The sequence below is a fragment of the Odocoileus virginianus genome, chromosome 13 (assembly GCF_023699985.2).
Source record: "Odocoileus virginianus isolate 20LAN1187 ecotype Illinois chromosome 13, Ovbor_1.2, whole genome shotgun sequence".
Taxonomy (NCBI): Eukaryota; Metazoa; Chordata; class Mammalia; order Artiodactyla; family Cervidae; genus Odocoileus; species Odocoileus virginianus.
In genome coordinates, this window is record NC_069686.1 from 58,987,570 (window position 1) to 59,011,190 (window position 23,621).

At 49.0% G+C, this 23,621-nt stretch overlaps 1 protein-coding gene across 1 annotated transcript in view; it reads right to left on the reverse strand.

The window, feature by feature from the left end:
• The window catches only part of CCDC93 (coiled-coil domain containing 93), a 92,077-nt gene extending 71,057 nt beyond the window's left edge, over positions 1–21,020 (reverse strand). Inside the window, exons 1-6 of the mRNA XM_020883043.2 lie at positions 20,876–21,020; positions 16,670–16,783; positions 14,621–14,715; positions 7,578–7,689; positions 3,684–3,782; positions 2,558–2,614 (exon numbers count right to left, since the gene is read on the reverse strand). Of these exons, the coding sequence (XP_020738702.1) occupies positions 2,558–2,614; positions 3,684–3,782; positions 7,578–7,689; positions 14,621–14,715; positions 16,670–16,783; positions 20,876–20,917 (519 nt within the window). The 5' untranslated portion in view covers positions 20,918–21,020. The remainder of the gene's footprint in view (positions 1–2,557; positions 2,615–3,683; positions 3,783–7,577; positions 7,690–14,620; positions 14,716–16,669; positions 16,784–20,875) is intronic.
• Between the last annotated feature and the right edge of the window lie 2,601 nt (positions 21,021–23,621).

Below are 23,621 nucleotides of genomic sequence, written 5' to 3' on the forward strand. Positions count from 1 at the left end.
GTACAGACCCTGCGCTGATGCGCACACACAGACAAAGGTCATCCCGGAGCTTCCCACACAGAGCTCAGAAGCTGCCGCTCCAAAGCCACCAAGGCAGTGATGACCTCGGTATCACTTGTAGTTCGTCATTCGCTCTCTGGAGCTACGTGAAGTTTGACATTTATGGTCAGCACTGGCACAAATGAGGAAGGACTCTGAGTCTGGAAAACTGGAACTAAGGAAAACACAGGGCAGTGGGTGTGGCAGGGTCTACCCCGAACGGTGGCATTAGAGAGTGGGCATGCGCGCGCGGCAGGCATGGTCTACCCCGAATCGCGCTGGCATTAGAGACCGGGCATGTGCGCGCGGCAGGCACGGTCTACCCCGAACGCTGGCATTAGAGACCGGGCATGTGCGCGCGGCAGGCACGGTCTACCCCGAATGCTGGCATTAGAGACCGGGCATGAGCACGCGGCAGGCACAGTCTACCCCGAACGCTGGCATTAGAGACCGGGCATGAGCACGCGGCAGGCACGGTCTACCCCGAACGCTGGCATTAGAGACCGGGCATGTGCGTGCGGCAGGCACGGTCTACCCCGAACGCTGGCATTAGAGACCGGGCATGCGCGCGCGGCAGGCACGGTCTACCCCGAACGCTGGCATTAGAGACCGGGCATGTGCGTGCGGCAGGCACGGTCTACCCCGAACGCTGGCATTAGAGACCGGGCATGGGCACGCAGCAGGCACGGTCTACCCCGAACGCTGGCATTAAAGACTGGGCATGCGTGCGCGGCAAGCACGGTCTACCCCGAACGCTGGCATTAGAGACCAGGCATGAGCACGCGGCAGGCACAGTCTACCCCGAACGCTGGCATTAGAGACCGGGCACGCGTGCGCGGCAGGCACAGTCTACCCCGAACGCTGGCATTAGAGACCGGGCATGAGCACGCGGCAGGCACGGTCTACCCTGAACGCTGGCATTAGAGACCGGGCATGAGTGCGCGGCAGGCACGGTCTACCCCGAACGCTGGCATTAGAGACCGGGCATGCGGCGGCAGGCACGGTCTACCCCGAACGCTGGCATTAGAGACGGGGCATGAGCACGCGGCAGGCACGGTCTACCCCGAACGCTAGCATTAGAGACCGGGCATGCGCGCGCGGCAGGCACGGTCTACCCCGAATCGCGCTGGCATTAGAGACCGGGCATGGGCACGCAGCAGGCACGGTCTACCCCGAACGCTGGCATTAGAGACCGGGCATGAGCACGCGGCAGGCACGGTCTACCCCGAACGCTGGCATTAGAGACCGGGCATGCGTGCGCGGCAGGCACGGTCTACCCCGAACGCTGGCATTAGAGACCGGGCATGTGCGTGCGGCAGGCACGGTCTACCCCGAACGCTGGCATTAGAGACCGGGCATGCGCGCGCGGCAGGCACGGTCTACCCCGAACGCTGGCATTAGAGACCGGGCATGTGCGTGCGGCAGGCACGGTCTACCCCGAACGCTGGCATTAGAGACCGGGCATGGGCACGCAGCAGGCACGGTCTACCCCGAACGCTGGCATTAAAGACTGGGCATGCGTGCGCGGCAAGCACGGTCTACCCCGAACGCTGGCATTAGAGACCAGGCATGAGCACGCGGCAGGCACAGTCTACCCCGAACGCTGGCATTAGAGACCGGGCACGCGTGCGCGGCAGGCACAGTCTACCCCGAACGCTGGCATTAGAGACCGGGCATGAGCACGCGGCAGGCACGGTCTACCCTGAACGCTGGCATTAGAGACCGGGCATGAGTGCGCGGCAGGCACGGTCTACCCCGAACGCTGGCATTAGAGACCGGGCATGCGGCGGCAGGCACGGTCTACCCCGAACGCTGGCATTAGAGACGGGGCATGAGCACGCGGCAGGCACGGTCTACCCCGAACGCTAGCATTAGAGACCGGGCATGCGCGCGCGGCAGGCACGGTCTACCCCGAATCGCGCTGGCATTAGAGACCGGGCATGGGCACGCAGCAGGCACGGTCTACCCCGAACGCTGGCATTAGAGACCGGGCATGAGCACGCGGCAGGCATGGTCTACCCCGAACGCTGGCATTAGAGACGGGGCATGAGCACGCGGCAGGCACGGTCTACCCCGAACGCTAGCATTAGAGACCGGGCATGCGCGCGCGGCAGGCACGGTCTACCCCGAATCGCGCTGGCATTAGAGACCGGGCATGCGCGCGCGGCAGGCACGGTCTACCCCGAATCGCGCTGGCATTAGAGACCGGGCATGGGCACGCAGCAGGCACGGTCTACCCTGAACGCTGGCATTAGAGACCGGGCATGCGCGCGCGGCAGGCACGGTCTACCCCGAACGCTGGCATTAGAGATCGGGCATGCGTGCGCGGCAGGCAGGGCCTCCCTCACACACGCACTTGAGGTCAGCTGCTGGGCAATCCCCACAGACAGAAACCTCCGGGAATGGGGGCGGGGGGAGGCAGCGGGCGCAGAGGCTTCTGCGATTTAAATCAAAGGGCTACTTGGAAGCTATGACCCTATGATCTTCCCTGACAGGAGAACTCGGGCAGGGAACTCACAGAGAGGTCAACGACTGTCCTGATGGCCTTTTCTTTCCTCTTGATGAAGTCATCATCCTGCAAGACAAGAATACACAGGGATGAAACAAATCCTGCGTAAAGACTGAAACTCAATTAGACTGCTCAGCAATCTGTCCTGTAAACTGGCTTCTCATCACAGCTTTGTCTGAAAAAGTCTCAATTTTCTAACAAATTGGAATACACTAAGCATGAGGAAAGTGAGGGCCTCTGTCAAGGGCTCCAAAACAGATCCCTGCAGCTGGTAAGAAAAAAGGGGACCGCAGAGTGTAGAGGCGGAGACAAGTGTTCTCAGTTCAAATCCTCTGAGTTCTGAGACCTTAGCAAGTTACCTCACCTCCAAGCCTCAGCTTCTCCACTTGGAAACCAGGGAGCGATCATGAGGATCAAGAAGCAGAAGGCATGTAGTGCGCTGGGACTGGAATGTAGCAGGTATCTGACAGAAATCAGCAGTTATTGTTGCTGTGATTATTATTCAACTGCTACTATAGGTGTGTCATCCTAAGCAGATGGTCTCTTGAAAAGCTTCATATAATTATACAGAAATATGCTCATGTTCCGGAGAAGGCAACTGCACCCCCTCCAGTACTCTTGCCTGGAGAATCCCATGGACGGAGGAGCCTGGTGGGCTGCAGTCCATGGGGTTGCAAAGAGTTGGACGGACTGAGCGACTTCATTTTCACTTCGCAGTTTCGTGCATTGGAGAAGGAAATGGCAACCCACCCCAGCGCTCTTGCTTGGAGAATCCCAGGGATGGAGGAGCCTGGTGGGCTGCCGTCTATGGGGTCGCACAGGGTTGGACACGACTGAAGCGACTTAGCAGCAGCAGCAGCATGCTCATGTTCTTGTACTTTAATAAAAGGTCTGGGTCAAGTACCAAAATTGAGAGAAAAGGACAAAATTATAGAGCTTGGCACTCAGTGCCCATTCAAAGAGGGCAATTCAAATGAACCAGGAGGTCCAGGTTCAGTGCTGACCAGGTGGGCGCAGAGATGCCATAGCGTGGGGGAGGAGCACAGGGGAGCCTGAGCTTACTCTGCTTCTTCCAGGGGGTCCCTAACTGTGTGCTCAGGTTCTCAGCTGGACAAGAAAAGAGCAGAACACTGACCTCAGGCAGACTGTAGGTTTTCTGGAACTGGGATATGGAGTAGGAGCGGATGTAGTCACCCATCTCTTCTTTTGTTTCTATAGCTCGCTTCACCAGCCACTGGGGAAAAGTGCAGAAATGTGAGCTGATGGGGATGAAACACAGTGAAGTAAAGGGTAACGACCAACTCAGAGATGGCACAGGTCCTGAATCTGAATCACAGAACACGAACTACCCAGGTTTCAAGCAACCATCAAAACACACTGTCGTGCAGGGAAGACAGCCGCTGGTCATCTGGATGCTGAGATGGGGGGACTGGAGCCGACAGCCTCAGAGGAACCGTGGAGCCTTGCTCCAGGTGCCCAGGCCTCAGTTTCCTTCTCTGCTAAAGTGGGGGGCAGAGCGTCATTTCTTTTCACCTCACAGAGCGACTGCGGGAGCACATGAAACAGAAGTGGCAGATGGCTCTGTAAATACTGGAGCCCGCCGAAGCCTCCTGCGTCTAACGGCAGACCTTGACAGAACCCTCCCCGTCGTGCGCTGCTGGTGCCACAGACCACAGGAAGGAAAGGGAACCAGTGAGGACGGCTAGCGGGACCCTCGTCTGATAGGTGAAAGAACCTCGGACATTGTGTGAGACCAGGTGTGCCAAGGACAGCCTCAGACCTCAGGGGCGGCTGAGCGCTCAGCATCCATGAACGCTGTGAGGTAGCGGCACTGACCGCGCTTTACAGAACCGGACGCTCAGGGAGGTGACATCAACCCGCCCAGTGGTCCACAGCCAGCAGCTGCTGGCCACAGCCCGGAGGGTCCACCGCCAGGCCATGGCACGTCTGGGCTTCACGCATTGTTTCCCAGACCCACCGAGCGGACATGGGCAGGGAGCCGCTCTTCGCGTCTGCTGACCTACAGCTCCAGGGAGCTGAAACACACACCCACACCCTGTAGCAGGCCCAGGCCCTCTGAGCCTGAGCGTGCAGAGTACAGACAGCCTCTCCTCCCCCTCCTGGCTCTGCGCGCGGAGACCTCTGTGGAGGGGTGCCAGGCTCTCTCCAGGAAGATACATCTCAGGGGCAGTTTCTGTACAGTCGTTGTGCTGCCCCAGAGGGCACAGCTGCACATAGCACAGGGCTCCTGCTCAGAACGGCGGGCAACTCAAGAGAAGGACGTGCCAGGAAGCAGCTGCCCGCAAAGGCAGTGGCCACAAGTACCTCTAGGAGCACTCTTTTGTTGCTAGAACCCTCCACTCCACCCCAACTCCAAACAGTAACCGCAGGCACTGCCTAAAATCCAGGGGTGCAGGGGCCGAGGATCAGATGACATTTGGGGCTACTCCAGCCCCTCACCCACACCCCAGCATGGACCCTGGACATCTCAGGAGGCTGACTCATTCTCAACTCAACTTCACTCTGCTTTCCTTCCCATCTGGAGATCCACCTTCTGGCCTTTCAGAGTTGTTGCCTTTTCAAATCTGCCTCTGTTAATTAGATCTACACTGAGTTATTACTTGGGGGGATCCTGGAGAACGTGCTCTGATGAGGAAGGCAAAACCCACTGATTCACAAGATTGCCTCAGACTCACCATGGCTCTGTCTCGGAGCTCCCAACCTGAAGAGCTGAGGAGGGAGCCTCTGGGATAGCCAAGCTCTGCCGCAGGCCCCTAGCCTTCGAGAAAAATATCTACCTTCACAAGAGTCACACGCCCCATGTAGCAGAAAAACATGAGACCTGGAACTAAGTGGCCTGAAGCCAGCTCCACTGTCCCGCTGCATTCAGAGTCGCCCGAGTTGTGCTAAACCGCAAGAACTAGGCTGGTGGACCTCAGACCCACACAAGAGACGCTCCAGTGGGTCCCAGTGACTGGTCCACAACTGTTCTTTCACTGGCATCCAACAAAACAGGAAACAAAAACACAGGCGTGTGGTGAGTTTCTCACAGCACTAAACGTATTCAGTGGGAAAGACTGTTCTTTATTCTCAGAATGAGGGTTAAATGGCCTTTCTTTCAAGAACTGATAGAAAAAGCAAAATAACTGCTACTTTTAACAATGTCCTTGCCTGCCAAAATACAGGTGGCAACCATAGATCAACCTCCATTTTTGCTTTAAAATGTTGCAGGTCCACAAAATTAAGATGGCTGGTAACCATTAGCTGAGGCTGTCACATCCAGACAGGAAGCCCTCAGGCATTCCATTCGGAACACAGACCATCAGATACTCGGGATACCCAAACCAACTGTAGAAAATCACCTTCACACCCTTCTCATACGTGGACTATCACTTTGGTCCTCCAAGTTCTAGCACAGGGTTGAGTAAAGTCTAGTCACAAGAGATCCAGGTTGAGGCAGAAAAGCCAACAACTTCACAATATGATACCGTTAGAGGTTTCTGTAAGAATTTCCAAAGGGTTCCTACTTGGCATATTTTCACAAAAGGATGGGGGTACCATCCTCTAATGAACATACATGTCAAATCCTGAGTTAAAGTACTAGCCTCAAATGTACAAATTTCATTTACAAATCAGTTCAGGGGAAGAGTCCCAGTAGTAACTACCACAGAAACAACTACATAACACTTAGAGAAAGCACTTACTGAAATGTGCTAGCCCTTCAGTCATGTGCTTTACCCGAATTAACTTATTCAACTTTCATTCCATCAGGTAGGTGCTATTATGATTTTCCACTTACCAGGTAAGAAGTTAAGACATCTGCCCAAGATCAGACAGCTGGAAAGTGGTAGAGTCAAGATTTGAACCCAGAACGTCTCCAGAGTCCAAGCTCTTAACCGCTACACTACATAACCTTCACAGAATCACTGAACTTCTCCAGCAAGGGCTGTGTGGCTTTCCTCTGGGTGGCTGCAAGGTGGTGGAGGGGGAATGTTCAGGCTTAAAGACAAGGAAAAATTTAGAGGAATCTGCCTCTCCACTCACTAGTTCTCTGCCCTTAAGCAAACTGATTAACCTCTATGAGTCACACTTTTTCTCAAATGTAAGACTGGGATTACAACAGATGCTTCAAGGAGCTCTATTCGGATCCGAGGCTAAGCCCTGTCCACACAGCAGGCAACAAAGTGAGTCCTTTCCCTCCTCCTCTCCCTTGGGTACCCGGAGGAAAGGCTGAGACACAAAAACCACACAGAATACAGGGACTGTGGCATGAGCCACTTCATCACGGGGCCTCAGAAAAAAGCCGGCGTAGAGATAAGTCTCTTGTCAGAAATTCAGTCTTCAAATAAGGACTGAATGCCTACAAAGTGCCAGACATTCCATGAGGCACCAGAGACACAGGACTGAGCAAGACAGCCCTGATACCTGCCCATGAGAGACAGATAAATAACCAGACACTTTGATGCACGTGGTCACAAATGTGGTAAGGAAGATCCCAGTGAAGGTAGGGAATATGCTGGATAAGAGAATATAGAAAAGAACCTGCTCCAGATCTGGGGGTCAGGGAGCTTTCTTGAGGAGACCTGGAACTGAGAGCTGAAGGATGAAAGAAAGAAAAGGGAAGAGCTTCTTAGGCTGAGAGAAAGGCCCTGTGACAGGAAAGTAGTACGTGGGAGGAAACTGGAAAGACAGCCAGAGGAGCTGGAACATAAAGAACAAAGAAAAGCAAAGAGTAGCTTGGGGCTGGAGGGACTGAAGGGGGCCAGGGCACGGGGCCTCCCAGAAGGGCAGTGAGAAGCTGCTTGCGGGAAACACTCACAGATCAGAACAAGTGACTGAGTGGGATGAAGGCAGGTGAACACTGGCAACACTCCGAGGGTAACACTGGGGAGTGCACTCACGTCCTGTGGCCACCAGATCCACGCCACGGCCGTCAGATCCGGGATCCAGGCCCGAGAGCCCGGGAGCCAGACCTGTCACAGGAACATGCCGATGCTCAGAGGACAAGAAACCCCTCAGATGCGCTCACCTGGACAACAGGAAATATGTGAATAAAGTCCATCCCCTGGATCTGGTGGGGCTCCAGCTGGTGTGGACATTTCATTCTTGGCAGGACGGAGACGATTTTTTCTGACAGAGCTCTGCTCGGAGGAAAACAAGAAGCCAAGAGTGAGAACACACTACGTGGCTCTTCAGACATCTCTACCGTCTGGGCCGCGTGCCAGAGGGATCCGGGGCTTCCCAGTCCCAGACCAGGCCCACACTTGTCCTGGCCGACAGCAAAGTGAGAAAAATAGGCACAATTTACCGTGCGCATGTAAGGCCACATAAGGAAAATTGCATTCACCCTTAATTCCAAGATCATGTTCGCCTACTTTTTGTAAGAAAATATTCTGTTTCTTCACGAAGTTACGGTGGTGTCTGAGGTGGTAGCTATTTTTTTTTAAACATCCTTACATGGCAAAATAAAAAGTTATTAGTGCTACACGTTCTACATTTCACTTTGTTGTCTTTCTTTTTCCAAAAGTCTGGAAACCACTAGGTTAAACATTTTTTAAAAACGTTCTAAATATCATTCGCACATGCTTAGTTGCTCAGTTGTGTCTGACTCTTTTATGACCCCAGACTGTAGCCCACCAGGCTCCTCTGTCCATGGAATCCTCCAGACAAGAATACTGGAGTGGGTTGCCATTCACTTCTCCAAGGGATCTTCCTAACCCAGGGGTCGAACTTGGGTCTCATGCATTGCAGGCAGATTCTTTACTGTCTGAGCTAACAGGGAAGTTGAAAAATCATCCGCGCAACAAATTAATTACCAGACTTTATGCCAGGTGCCCAGAATATTAAGACAAAACATGAGGTCTCAGGCTTGTGTGGGAAAAAAAAAAACCCCAAAACTGAAGTTTCTACTCTGTTAAGAAATATTGTTGAAATAAACAATAGCCTTTAATTTTGCTACTCTAAAATTAATCCTAGATTTGGAGGAACCACTCTTTCTCCAGAGAAGAGGAGTTTTCAGCTTCTCACAAGGGACATGATCTCTCTCCTCCACCTGGCTCGGTCCTCCCCTGAAGTGGCTGGAGGAGAAAGGAGGCAGGCTCTCTGAGGCCCAGAGCATAACTGACCTCAGTCAGGAGGTGAGCACCCACCCCCACTGGATGCCCAGCTGAGCCCTGTCCCGGGTGGGGCAGTTTTACGGCAGGAGTGAAAGAAGGACTTGTGTGCAAGTTCGTTTCACCACAGATTTAAATCTGTGACCAGTTGCTATTTGATCGCCGATTGTCTGATTTCTATTTCTTATATCTTAGTTGGATCAGATTCAAGAGGAGAGAGAACAGAGGTTTTCAGTGGGCTTGCTAACCCACAAAGCCATGGCACATAGCCTAGGAACTCTGAGAAATAGTCCAAGCTGTGGCCTTGTGGGGTCATAAGGAGAAATGGGGGCTCCTGGCTCAGCCTACATGGACAGTTTAGGTATCCCCATCTAAGACATTAAAAAATTTCAGCCAGAGTGGCCTCATCTAAAAGTATCAGACTATTTTCTAACAGATAAAGGCAATGGTTACAAGGTCAGCAGGTTCTTACTAGAGGCTTCAAATACAGCAAGTTTTGGGTCTATCTACCAAAAGGTATCCCTTATGCAAAGAAATCTTGTACACTTTTGTCTTTTTGCAGTTCTACAACCCTTTCCAAGAGACAGACACCCATAGGACCAACACCTAACTCAGGCCTGGATACAAGAAAATATCTAACTTAAGTTTCCCTTATCATGTTTCATGCCCTCGCTCTTTGTAGGAACTAAGTAACCCTGGAACAGAAGTCAAATGCCTCCCAGAGAAGGCTCCCCAGAGAACACACTACACAACCATGTTTATATCTACAGTAGCTTCACAAGGCGGGACCAAGCTTAAAACTGCTGAGTGGAAACAGTCATAATCATAACATCAAGTCCAAGATGTTAAGAGAAAAACATGTGGAGAGAAGTCTGCTCCCTTATTGCACACACTCACAGAAGGCAGGGCTACCCACCTTCTAGGAGGGGAGGATGCGGGAGGACGTGTTCACTGCAAACAGAAGCGGGGTGTGATTCATCCAAAAGGCCTGAGGCGTGGAAGCAAAGTGTCATCTGACTCCCAGAGCCCCTGTGGGCCCTCCTTTCTGAGTAGCCCGTCCTCAGGACACAAGTATCTTCTCTGTCCCAGTAGGGAAGCCTGTGGTTGCCCAGCTCCTCCTGGGGTCCGAATGGGACAGTTTGGTATAAAAGACCGACACATCCATTTGGCAACATTACCTAAAGCTCTCTCTGTGATAAGTTTTACTTTTTAATTTAATGTCCGTAAGACTCCCATGTCTTGTTCCTTAATTTCTCTGAAATTTGTGATGAGAGGAAGAAATGGGTGCTTAATTGGCTCTGCTCCCCAGATTCCAAGCTTAGCAAGTGAAGATGGTCACACTCCGGCTTCCAGTCCTTGCTCAGAACAAGGACTCTGGTCACACTCCAGAACCACCTAACCAAGTCACGTTCTGGTTTGGCAGGAGGAGCGCTCCCTCTAGTGGCTACAGATTTGTGGCTCTATGCAGGGAGGGTCACTGATAGCACATAACCATTCAGAAGCTTAAAAATTAGAGGCTGGGACACTAACATCATCCAGCCAACCTTCCACCTTCAGGCAAGGTTCTCCCTGGCGACTCCTCAGAGATGGCCCACTCTCCCAGTTCATAAAGGCCCTGAGGGAAGGATGCCCAGGGTCATCTTGCGGTTTACAACCCTGTTAAACCTGCCTCCCAGGAATGACGACCAAGCGTGCAGCCTCAGCAGCGTGTAGAAGCAGAGGCACTATTTCTGCAAAGGGGTGGGGATGTGGGAGAAACAGGCCGGCTTGGGGGCAAAAGTCAGGAAGACTTCCTGCAGAAACCTACCAGTCTCCATTGGGCTTTTCCCTGGAGCTCAGAGTGGATCTTCTGACTTTCTGAAAATCAGGGAAAATGACAATTGTAGAGGTCACCAGACAGGTTTCCCAGTCTATGCTTTTAACACACACACTTTTCATTACTGGAGGTAAGTTTGGTTCCTTTAGTTTTCTAAGTGTTCAATGCACTGTTTTCTTCTCCACTGCAAACAGTTTGGAAGAGAGAGAGTTAAACCAGGGTCTAAATTCCAAGCTCCATCACCCACTCTGGTGCTTTTGGCGAACTACCAAAAATAGCTACCAGTCCCTCTGGTCCAACACTACCATCATAAAATGAGAGATAATCTCTGTCCTGCCTATTCAAGGGTTGCTATGAAGTTTAAATAATAAAGTGCAAGGGCTCTGTACACAGGTGCCTAATAAATGTGTGTTGATGTGTGTTGTAGAAATGAACTCGGCTATAAACCTAAAATCTTATTTATGGATCTTGGAACATAGCACACTGTGGTGACAGGACTTTAGGACAAACTGGGGATGCAGAGGGCAAGCTCAGGGAACCCATATGAAAGAAGGATCAAGAAAGAGGATGAGACCCCAGTGGAAGCCCATCCACAAGTGAGGCCCATCTGTGCCCCAATGGAGCACAAATGGAAGATAAGCATGCCCTATGAGGCAAGTGTGTAACTTAGAGATGGTGCTGCCCCCTCGCATCAGCTGAGATGCACAGAGGCACTGCAAGCACACGGCAGTATTAGTCTGAGCGGTACCAAACCAGAAACTTCGTGGGAGGTCCCCAAACACAGAACACAGGCTCAATGGACATGAGTTTGAGCAAACTCTGGGAGTTGGTGATGAACAGGGAGGGGTGGCATGCTGCAGTCCATGGGGTCACAAAGAGTCGGACACGACTGAGTGACTGAACTGAACTGAACCAAACCAGAAACTTCGTGGGAGGACCCCAAACACAGAACACATCCCAAAACCAAACAGAAAAGATTTTTGGATAATTCAGTGCCCTGTGGCTATGACACTTCTCCTACAGATAATAAAGACTCAACTGCCTGATGAATCTGCTAGGAGTCTACTGGGTCTTTACAAGTAAACCCTGTCCCCAGCTTTGCTTTCACATCAAGTACTTACCAGGAAAAATAATACACCCTCAACTCCTTAACCAAACCCTGTGGGGGCAGATATACTTCAGAACTCACAATTCTTTAGATGTTGCACCTTAGTAGATTAAGGGGTATATACTATGTATTATGTAAGACCCACTGAAATCCACAGCAGCACCCTATCATCAAAGAAATGAGTATTTCTGTAGTAAAACTTATGAATATTCACATAAGTGGGATCAATAAAGACCATAAATAACCTTAAGTCAGTCAGGTCATGTTTTAGTTCCAATTAAAGTTTTATATCCACACCTGAAAGAAGAAAAAAAAAAAAACCACCAACATTTTCACTGTTTTTTAGATTTCAGAAATACAGATTGAGAATCCCAGCCCACAGAGAATGCAAAAGACAGAAATCCCAGAACATCAGAGGGGCCACACGTGTAAGAGGCAATCAGCTCAAAATGGAACAGAAAGAGGCTTCAACTAAGAGTGTACTTTAGAAGGCAGAGAATTCATGTTAGTCAACAGACTGATTAAGAAGCTGGCTGATCTCAGCTACAGGTGAAAGTACATGTTTCTTTGTCAACAAGGGAAAAAGGCAATCAGAAATGCAAAGGGGTAAAAAAGCTTTGTAAACATGAAGCAAAATGAAGAGTGCTTGATTCTCAATGACTTGCAGAGACCACCTCCACTCGCTCGAGCCAAATACTTCACAGCCATCCTCCACGCTCCTCTCCCTCACACACTAAATCCAGTATGCCATGAGATCCTGCTGGTTCTACCTTTCAAACAGATCCAGAATGCCACCACTACTGGTCCAGGGGAGATTACTGTAACACGCTAAAGAAGCTCCCTGATTGCACCTTCACTCCTTTAATTTCAGTATTCAGATGAGGGCTCCTTCTTAAACACAGAACATACTGTCTTCTTCCCCTGCTCAATGCCACCCTCCATGGATTTCGCACCTGACGCAGAGTAAACCCCTGACCTACAAGGCGCTACCTGTCTGTCCCATGGCCTCTCTGCACTTCCGTCTGCTGCTGCCCCCTCCCCACGCCCCACCCCCTCCACACTACACTCTAGGCCCGCTTCTGCGAGGGCCTTCACACGGGCAGTCCCCTCTGCCTGGAACCCTCATCCCTCAAGTCTTAACTCCAGCATCACTTTCTCAGTGAAGCTTACAGACTTAAACCACAGCTGCCTGCCACCCTACGTCTCTCCTCATACCCTTTCCTGGGTTTAGTTTTTTTTCACAGCACATATGTCTACACATACTGTACTTATTTATTAGACTAGTTTTTGTCTGTCTCCTCCAATAGACTCTAAGCTCCATGAGGGTAGCACATTTTTCATTAATGCATCCAGAACATTATGAACTTGCTGAGTCAATGAATAAATGAAGAGATTGCTTTTGACTGTAATACTTCAAATATTCTCCTTTAAACAGCACCATTATAGTCCAGAAAATTACTGTTGTTTTTCTGACCCCATCACAAGTCTTTACTGCAAATACTGTTTATAGATTTGTTTTTAGAATCTACCTGTAGATAAAGCATGGACAACTTAACTGCTACTATAGAACAGACTATAAACAGGAGGAACTACTTTATATTAATGGGTCAAGAAATAAAAGCTTAAGTAGAGCAAAATTATGCAAGCGATTATAGAAAAGAAAGATAAAAATTAAAAGAGTGGAAGTTGGAAGACAAAGGGGATGTAGTGAGTGGTACAGGTGAGCCAACTTCCTCCTCTCTTTGGATTTGAATGAAACAGTGTATACAAAGGTGGAGACATATTAGCGACCACGATGAAGAATATAAAACCTAGACAGTCAAAGACGACTCTCTCCAGGGAATAAAACTAGGGTGTAAAATGGGAAAGGGGAGAGACATGAGCTGCATGTTTTGCTCCCTTTGGTAGTATCTAAATGTTTCTTGTACCTTCACGTATGTAACACCTTAATAACAGAACAGGACTACACTCCCCTGCTGGCTTGAACTGGATCACTGGGAGCAGAGCCACACACCTGGACTCCATTGCACCCATCCCCCAAGCGAACTTCTCTCTGTGGGTGGCTGGACATGATGCCACAGCCCCGCACACACAGGTGTCAGGATGCAGCGCCCACTATTCCTGGCCGGGCACTGATGACAGCATTACTGTGTCAAACAGCATCAACTCCTTAACAGGGAGCCAAGAATGCCTTTTGGTCTTAGTGTTAAGGGTTTTGGTGATTCCCAGGGACTTGTTTTTCTTCTACTATATGGAAAGCATAAATTGGATAATTTATTTTTTCTTCTTTTCGTGTTTTTTCCTTCTTTTCAGCCAAATCTTTGTCCCATTCTTAGGAAAACAGGGCCTTTTGACTCCTCACAGTTGTGTTCCTTACGCACAACTCTGCCTTTCCTTCCCTTTTTTACCCCTTTTGCTTTGCTTCACTTTTCCACTATTATTGCTCTCCCATGCATCATAAAGCATTTTTAGTCCATTTAGGGGAGGACAAGGCTTCAGAAAAATGAGTAAGTAAATCACAGACTCCTATAGATCTGAGATCACAAACCCTCTTTCTATACATAAAGGAAGGCTTGCCCAAGGTCACACAGCTGCCCACTGGCAGGGCTGAGCAAAACTGGGATCCCAATGATCTCATGAAATATCAAGTCCCTGGTGAGCTACAGAAGATCAGCCAGGGCACACTTCCAGGATGTCTTTGGCAAGGACACAGGCAAAGTGAGGCTCTGCCTTATGCAGAAGCAACAGGGAAGGAAAGATCCCCTCCCTTCAATTATCCAACTTCCATCCAAATTCAGTGCCTTTGGAAGGAGATACTCAAGCAATCAACAGAAATTTTGATCAACAAAAAACACCAGAAATAGCCTATTAACATTATAATAATATTAGATGACTCTCATGTGTTAGCTGTGTGACCTTGGCTTCTTTTAGTCCATGAGTGAAGCATCTAACACAACCTTTGGCACACAGCAAATGCTCAAGATTTATCTCCTTTCTCACTGTTAGGCTCACCCATGGAAAGCCCAATAACTTACATTTTCTGACCTATTGTAGAGTTCTCCTGAAAGAGTAAATCAACATCCACGTCAAAGTTGCAAGTGGTGATGCACCAGGTCATTCCTCCCACCACCTGCAAGACATAAAAAAAAAAACCCTATTTTCTCTTCCTAGTTTGGGAAGAAGGGAAGACGTGTAAGGCAGATAAAATAGAAACAGTTTTTACATAAAAAATTGTGTATCCTCAGAGACAGACAATATGTGTCCTGGCTCCATCCACTACAACTCATCTAAACAGCTGCTGCTGCTGCTAAGTCTCTTCAGTCGTGTCCGACTCTGTGCGACCCCATAGACGGCAGCCCACCAGGCTCCCCCGTCCCTGGGGTTCTCCAGGCAAGAACACTGGAGGGGGTTGCCATTTCCTTCTCCAATGTGTTAAAGTGAAAAGTGAAAGTGAAGTCGCACAGTCGTGTCTGACTTTTAGCGACCCCATGGACTGCAGCCTAGCAGGCTCCTCCGTCCATGGGATTTTTCCAGGCAAGAGTACTGGAGTGGGGTGCCACTGCCTTCTCCCATCTAAATAGCACTGCTGGATAAAGCTTTCTGCCAGGACAGGAGCAGTCCGGATCCACACCATTTAGTATGGTGCTGCCAGCCACACATGGTTACTGAGCACTTGAAACATGTGGCTAGGGGACTGAGAAGCTGCCTTCCAAGACTAAATGGATGTGTGGTGTATAGATTCTCCTTATACCAACGGGGATGGACATTAGCTCTCAGCTGAGAGAAGCCTTAATCCAGTTACAGTCAAGTGCAAGACGGCAGAGGAATTACGAGTTTTATGGACCAGATATGTGGGTAGCAGGGGGGACATTCTGTGGCTTGTTACTTAATTTCCATACATCCCATTTTTTCTTCTGCCTAAAGGAGATGAGAATCTGTACTCTTATTTTGCCATGGGACTTCTCTCAGATGCAAATGAGACAAAGGCTAAAAATCCTTTTGAAACAAAACCTTCATAGACACAGCTTGAATCAGAAAAGATCAACAATGAATCTTATCCCTGGCTATACTGTAGACTCATGCGAGATGCCTAGTAAAATACAGATTCCAGTCCCAGCCCACACCTAACAAACCAGAATTTCAAAGGCTGAGACCTACACATCTGTATTACAAAAGAGCCTGTTACGTGGAGACAGGGCTTTGGCCCACTGCAGAACTCAATGCTTCCTTCTACCAGGAAGCTTACCCAGCATGTTCCGGCTGATCTGGATGCCTCACTTCTGTGCTCAGTTCATTGAGGCACTTAATGAATTGTGCCAGTTATTCCATGTGCACTGGCTTGCTGTCTGTCTTCCCTACCCTGCAGAAGTCAGGCTCATTGAGTACAAGGTGTTTGTTCTTATCCTTGTGCTCTCAACCCTACTTCTATTCCTCATGTGTAAGAACTGTTCAAGGTTCTGCCGAATTAAATGACTTCATCCAACAGCGACTTCTTCCTTCTCCAAACCTAGCATTCAGAGCCCAGAGAATACCTGGCAACTATCTGTGAGCATCCCAACTTGGGATGAAAGTGAAAGTGAAAGTTGCTCAGCTGTGTCCAACTCTTGGTGACCCCATGGACTGTACAGTCCATGGAATTCTCCAGGCCAGAATACTGGAGTGGGTAGCCATTCCCTTCTCCAGGGGATATTCCCAACCCAGGGATCGAACCCAGGTCTCCCGCATTGTAGGCAGATTCTTTATCAGCTTTATCAACCTGGGATAGCTCCCTATTAACTCAAATTACTTTATCTTACAAGCTTTATCTTCCCACCCAAACTTTAAGCTCCTTGAAAGGAGAAACTATTTATTTTGCTTATTTGTATTTCTCAAATCTTCATGCACAAAAGGACTTGAAGGTGTATTTTACTGATACATGAGTATTTTCTTTTAATAGGAAACAAACACTTTCATAGTGAATCTGAATCCTGGAGAAATGCACCATGGATACATAGAAAGAAAAATACAATCTCTTCTTCCTTTCCACGGTAAACCATGACATCCTGACAAAGACTACCCTAATGGTTAGAAAGATTTCCTCTTACCTTGTCAAAAGGTGATAAGCCCTTAATTCTTGCCCTGAAATACCCAGCTGCAACCAAGAGCTCCAGAATTTCAGTCAACTTGACATTCTGCTCTTCATCTTCTCTTGTTTCTACCTAAAACGAAAGCAAAAGGCTGGCAAAAGCTACCTTGAATAAAGGAACACCAGGTATATTCCCTGACAGCATGGACTCACTGCCAGGGAGCATGTGATACTGGCAAGTATCACTGTGTCCATGCAGCAGCCTGCGGGACACAGTGCTGCCAGAGTCACACAGAACAAGGTCCCTGCTCAACAAGCGGTTACCATCACAGACGGGGGAGAGGACATGCACAGGTGCATGAAGGAATCCAGGGAAAGGAAGACTTCAGCACACTTACCACCCTGTTCTCTAACACGTGACTTATATAGCAGCTTTTCTCAACTGCATTATAAACTCCTTTAAGATGGAACAGGTGGTTTGTTTTGTTTGAACTTTATACTCATCTTGGTTCTAGAAGTTACCGACAAGAGGGGCAAGAACAAAGAATTCAATCATGTGGCCCCCTCTGCTCTTTGATCTCTATAGCAAATACAAGGAAGGCTTTCAACACAAGACATATTACAGGGTGATTACTACCATGTAACAGGGCTGCCTTAAAAATAATATTTACTTGATACATTTAAATAGGGATTTGATTTAAACATTCTTTATTTATATCCTACCTTCACTCCAGGCTGTTAACTCCAAGTTCAATACACCTAAATAGACTAGTACTTTTGCCTCCATACACTTTACTGAACTGTGCCTTTCCTGTCTTCCATTATTGCAGAAAATAAACAACTGCCTCTCTATAGAAAACAGTGTCAAGATGTCCTGGTTCATAGCCTCATATCTGCCTCTGACTATTCCCTTTAGCTAAAAATGCCTGCTAAATCTTCCTTAATTATGCAACTCACATTTATGCTATCTTCCATTTGCATGTCATGCCAGGACAATGGCAACTGCCTCTCCATCTTCCTTCCCTATTAGTCTATCCTGCTCATTCCTTCCTAAATCACAGCTTTCTCATCACCCCTCTTTAGTTTAGCACCCAGCCCTCATCATTAAGGCATCACTCACTGACTACCAGATAAGTTCCCAATGTCTTGGTTTTGCATTCAGATCTGGGGTTGCAACCTATCTTTTCAGCTCCATCCTTTACCTCCCACCAAAACAATCCAGGCACAGTGGTGGCCAACCTAAACAAGCCCTTCTCATACCTTCATTGCTCTCCTGATATTCTCCAAGCACCCAGACACCACCTTCAAACTCCAGCTCCCATTCAACGTCATCTCTGCAGCTTAAAATGGTCATTCCTTTGCATCTCTATTTTATTTATTGTCTGCCATTCATACAATTACCAACTTCTTCTGAGTGGCATGCCTGTCTTTCCAAATAGACTGTTAGCTGGTTGGGTGGGGGGTGGCATATATTCCATCTATTCGCCACCCATGTTTATCTCTCTGTTCTGAACAGCGTTAGACTCCAAGGACACACTTATTAAACATGGAATGACATGCTTAACCATCAATCACACAAGCTCCATGACCTAAACCAGTCACGTATTAACAACATGTTTTCACAATCATGACACTGATAATGGAAAGTCAAGTTTATTTTAAAGTACAAACTTTCAGGAGGAGCACACATGTTAACACATCATTGAACATGGAATTATTAAAGAGATTGTTTATCTCCTGCAACAGGCAGTGATGGAAGGGAAAGCCTGCTCATTTCACTTCCCTCTCAAATGACACTGGTCCAGGCTAGCAAAGATTCTGAAGGTTAGCATTCACTAATTCCTAGAAGACATGCAAAAATATTAATTATTCACACCTTTTCTTCCTTGCAAAAGGTCTGTGATGGTTGAGAACCATTTACAAGTCGAGAGATTCAAATAAGAGAAAATAAAGAACAGCTATGGTTCACAAAAATAGAACAGAAAAGAAAAATGGGATAATGTAAGTATTTTCTTAAAACTCCTGGGATGTAAAAAAGGAATCCTTCATTTGTTCAATCACGTATCATGAAGACCCTTCCAAGAAGAGGACAATACATCAGCACAACCCGGGAGGGTCCTCCCTGTCGCACCTTGTACCTAATGGGCACCCACTGCCCACACCTTGACAAGTGTACGGCCCACGCTTCCCATCCACCCACCCCCAGAATGGAGAAGTGTACTTCTGCATTGCACCTTGTGAAGTAATTTTCTTGCACAAGACAATGAATGGGGAATGTTAAGACACCAAATCCACTTCATAGGTTAGCATTAAAACAAAATGCAAAAAGGTCACTAGCTAATATGCAGTGAATGAAAGAATACTCTAGCTTGAAGCCATAAAACATCTCCAGGCTGGGTAATACATCCAACTCTTAAAACTAAAATTCTAATAAAAAGGAATGCTGTGAGCTCTTAAACTAGGAACACTAAACTGTCAGTTGTCTTGGACCATAGTTCATGTAAGCTGGAAGGCAGGGCCACATCTAGCTATCTCTCTTTCCTTCACATACATAAAAGCTTTTACAAAATTACATTTAATGAAATAACCGGACTAGTGACAGCTTCATGGCACATACTATTCATATTCATACATACTAGTCTTTGAACTAAGTGAATCCTGTTTGCCTCCTAATTGTCAGGAACTTGGAAAAGTGACAAATTAGACCCAGTCTCCTGACAGTGAAGGGTTAAACAAAGGACAAAGGAGGTGCAAGTTGTTTTTTTTCTAGAAAGACCCTACCGGTGGTACACTGGGGCAAAGAACTGAAGGGATTTAAGTTAGAACCTGGGAGACCAGACAGAGTCCACAGCAAAGTGCCAGGCAAAAAACCTGATGAGAGCCTAGAACTTAAAAAGGCAAAAAAGAAATATCAAATCAAATCACAGAACAGATTCTAGTCTTCACAAACCCTGGTCCATCAAAGCAACTTGCTTGTCAAGTGTTACCTAACAGAAGGGTTCTGACATTACACTTGCTAGGTTTTCTGAAGATGATGAAATGGATTTGCATTCTGGGAGCAAACACTGACAGATTAAGTCTGTTCTGCAATCACTACATCTCCAGCTTTTATGCACAGAACAGTGATCCCTCAATAAATGGTACTAGTAGGATTTAAGAACTAAGCATTTGGGGAGTAAGGCAAAGAAGCAAGACTGGCCCCAGGCAGTTACGTGTGAAGGAACCAGGCACCACGTCAAGGAATCAGTCCGTCTGACAAATACCTGCTTCAGAACCTTAGGAAAGGGACAGAGGCGCAGTATGGACTCCATTTCTTTCAAGAATCTAGTAAACTAAACTAGCTGTTGAGTAAATCAACTGGAACAGAGCACTGATGCAAACTGTCTAGCTAAGTGATCTTTGCAGTCAAAAGGAAATGCACTTTTCCTCTCCTCCCAGGTAATGTGTGTACAAATCCAGAACCCGCTGATCACCCTGTTCCTCGGGATCGACTGAGTACTTAATAACAAACACCTCTGGGAAGGAGAGGCACGCGCTCTACCTTCTGGAGAAGCAGCGACGTTTCCGCCCGGCCACTCCGCACGGTCTCCACCGCGGACACCGCGGTGCGCTGACCCGGCCGGACAAGACCTGGCGCGCGCCCGGCTCCCAAACTTCCTCCAGCCAGCCTGGCCCGACGTGGGGACAAACGCAGGGAGGCAATCCCCGCTCCCTTCCCCTCCGACACCACGGCGGCGGGTGCCGGCCGCCAGGACCCCGTGGGCCCGGGGAGGCGGCGGTAGGCGCCACAAGGTCAACGCCCTTTGCACAACCCGAGCCCGGACCGTCCCAGCGCGCGTCTCGTGACTACTGGGCGCAGGAGCCTCGGTCCTCGGGGCGAGCCGAGCGGCGCCGGGGGTCGGGGGGAGACTGCCGGAGGGAGCCAGAGAGGTGGGACCCCGGGCCCCAGGGCGTCTGGGGCAGCGTCGGGGCAGGCACTGGCCCAGGAAGGCTCCCTCCGTCCCAGGAGACCCGGCACCGTTTGAAGTTGGTCTCCGCCCATGTCCACACTGGGGAACTAGCTCGGCCCCCAGCGGACAGGGCCGGTGCATGGGTAGGCGGACACACCTGAGAAAGGAGGCGGGGAGCCCTAAACGCTGCCGGATCCCCCGGTGCCTGCGACGCCGCAGGCTCGGCCCTCGCTCGGAAACCCGGACGTGTCAGGGAGGGAGGAGGGGTTCCTTACCTCCGGGAGACCCTGGCCTTCCGGCCCCTTTGACAACCCCATGATCCCGTCGGACCGCCGTGGGGCCGCAGCGAAGCCCGCGGAGCGTCCGGAGGAAGCTGTCCCCGGCCCCGAAGCTGCTACCGGGGTGGCGGGCAGAGCGGAAACTTCCTCCGCCGCCGCAGCCTCCGCCGCCGCCGGGAGCCTGGAGCGCAGCAGCTCGGCGGAGCATGCGCGCTGGGGCAAGAGCGCTGCGCGACTGCGCCTGCGCGAGGGCAGCCCCGGGCTAGGCCGGGACCCACGCCGGCGAGGAGGTGCAGTTCTGCGCGCCTGACGCGGTCCTCGTTCCGCGTAGCTTCGCGCCCGGGCTCTGCGTGTTCCTCAGAGGTGCTCTATCAAAGGATTATTCCTCAATCTTGGGGAAGGTTTGCATCCTGCTTCCCCTCTCTGCTTCTCACGGGCATCGGATGCCCCAAGTGGGTTTGGTCCTCTCCGCAAGCCGGACTTCGGAAGCCCGGTTGCTCCCGGATCAAGGTTTGAGCAATGATCAACTTGGCGATTCAGACCCGGGCTGGTTCTAGTTCAGAATCGGGGTGTCCCCTGAGTTACACGCACTTGGGCAAACTTCTTGATATATGGACCAGGGAACCGAGTCCCCCGAAAAGGATTCCCTCCTTCCCTCCAGGCAGTGAGTGCGTCGTGTTCACTCAGCCTAACTACCCTCCGTTTCATGTTCTTCCTGAGAGGAAAGTCATCTCTGAGGATGCAACTCCTGTAATGATGTCATTTTAGTTACACCATTACCTGAAGCACACCTTGTCTGTCCCAGAGAATGGCATTTATATAAAGGAGTTATGTACCTAGCCACAAGTCTTGGGCACCGGCTCTATAATTATTATTTTTTTCTTCTTTAAGCGATGAAGAAAGAGGTGACATGTGAAAACTTTTCCTGTAGAAAAGTTTCCTCTGTGAGTGCGTTGGGTGGGAGGGGCCGAGTGAGGAGTGTGAGGTTGTGTGTTGCTTGAACTCAAAGAGGTTGTGTGTGTGTGTTCCTCACTGCATCCTTAGCATCTTAAAAAGCAGGTTCTCAGTTAATGTTTCTTTTTCATTTATTTTTATTAGTTGGAGGCTAATTACTTTACAATATAGTTAATGTTTGCCTTGAAGAAATTCTCTGCGACTTTTGCACTCCTCCCGGGCGTTTTCTTGACAGAGGAGAGATTTCTCTGGAACCAGAGTTTACAAGAGGTTGGAAGCATCGTATGAACGACCATTTCCTTTTAAAATATACTTAGTAAATATTGATAACGATATTTAGCAGTAAGTTGATAAATTTGAATATGCAAATTATGGCATGAGACCAGTCTTGCCTGTGTTGTGTGGCAGTTTACTCTTATCCACTGTGAAGCCAGGGAAACAATGTCTAAGGTGCCCACTCTCATAACTTCTTCAGTTCAGTTCAGTTGTTCAGTCATGTCCGACTCCTTGCAACACCATAGACTGCAACAGGCCAGGCCTCCCTGTCCATCACCAACTCCCGGAGGTTACTCAAACTCATGTCCGTTGAGTCGGTGATGCCATCCAACCATCTCATCCTCTGTCATCCCCTTCTTCTCCTGCCCTCAATCTTTCCCAGCATCAGGGTGTTTTCCAATGAGCCAGTTCTTCGCATCAGGTGGCCAAAGGATTGGAGTTTCAGCTTCAGCATCAGTCCTTCCAATGAACACCCAGGACTGATCTCCTTTAGGATGGACTGGTTGGATCTCCTTGCAGCCCAAGGGACTCTCAAGAGTCTTCTCCAACACCACAGTTCAAAAGCATCAATTCTTCATCAATCAGCTTTCTTTATAGTCCAACTCTCACATCCATACATGACTGCTGGAAAAACCATAGCCTTGACTAGACAGACCTTTGTTGGCAAAGTAATGTCTCCGCTTTTTAATATGCTGTCTAGGTTGGTCATAACTTTTCTTCCAAGGAGCAAGCGTCTTTTAATTTCATGGCTGCAGTCACCATCTGCAATGATTTTGGAGCCCCCCAAAATAAAGTCTGTCACTGTTTCCATTGTTTCCCCATCTATTTGCCCTGAAGTGATGGGACTAGATGCCATGATCTTCATTTTCTGAATGTTGAGTTTTAACCCAACTTTTCCATCCTCCTCTTTCACTCTCACCAAGAAGCTGTTTAGTTCTTTGCTTTCTGCCATAAGGGTGGTGTTATCTGCATATCTGAGGTTATTGATATTTCTCCCAGCAATCTTGATTCCAGCTTGTGCTTCATCCAGCCCAGCGTTTCTCATGATGTACTCTGCATATAAGTTAAATAATCAGGGTGACTATATACAGCTTTGACGTACTCCTTTTCCTATTTGGAACCAGTCTGTTGTTCCATGTCCAGTTCTAACTGTTGCTTCCTGACCTGCATACAGATTTCTCAAGACGCAGGTCAGGTAGTCTGGTATTCCCATCTCTTTAAGAATTATCCACAGTTTGTGGTGATCCACACGGTCAAAGGTTTTGGCATAGTCAATAAAGTAGAAATATATGTTTTTCTGGAACTCTCTTGCTTTTTTGATGCTCCAGAGGATGTTGGCAATTTGATCTCTGATTCCTCTGCCTTTTCTAAAACCAGCTTGAACATCTGGAAGTTCACGGTTCATGTGCTGTTGAAGCCTGTCTTGGAGAATTTTGAGCATTACTTTACTAGCGTGTGAGTTATTTTTGTAGGCTTAAAACTGTCCTTCCCTGACATGGCATAGGATGAGGGG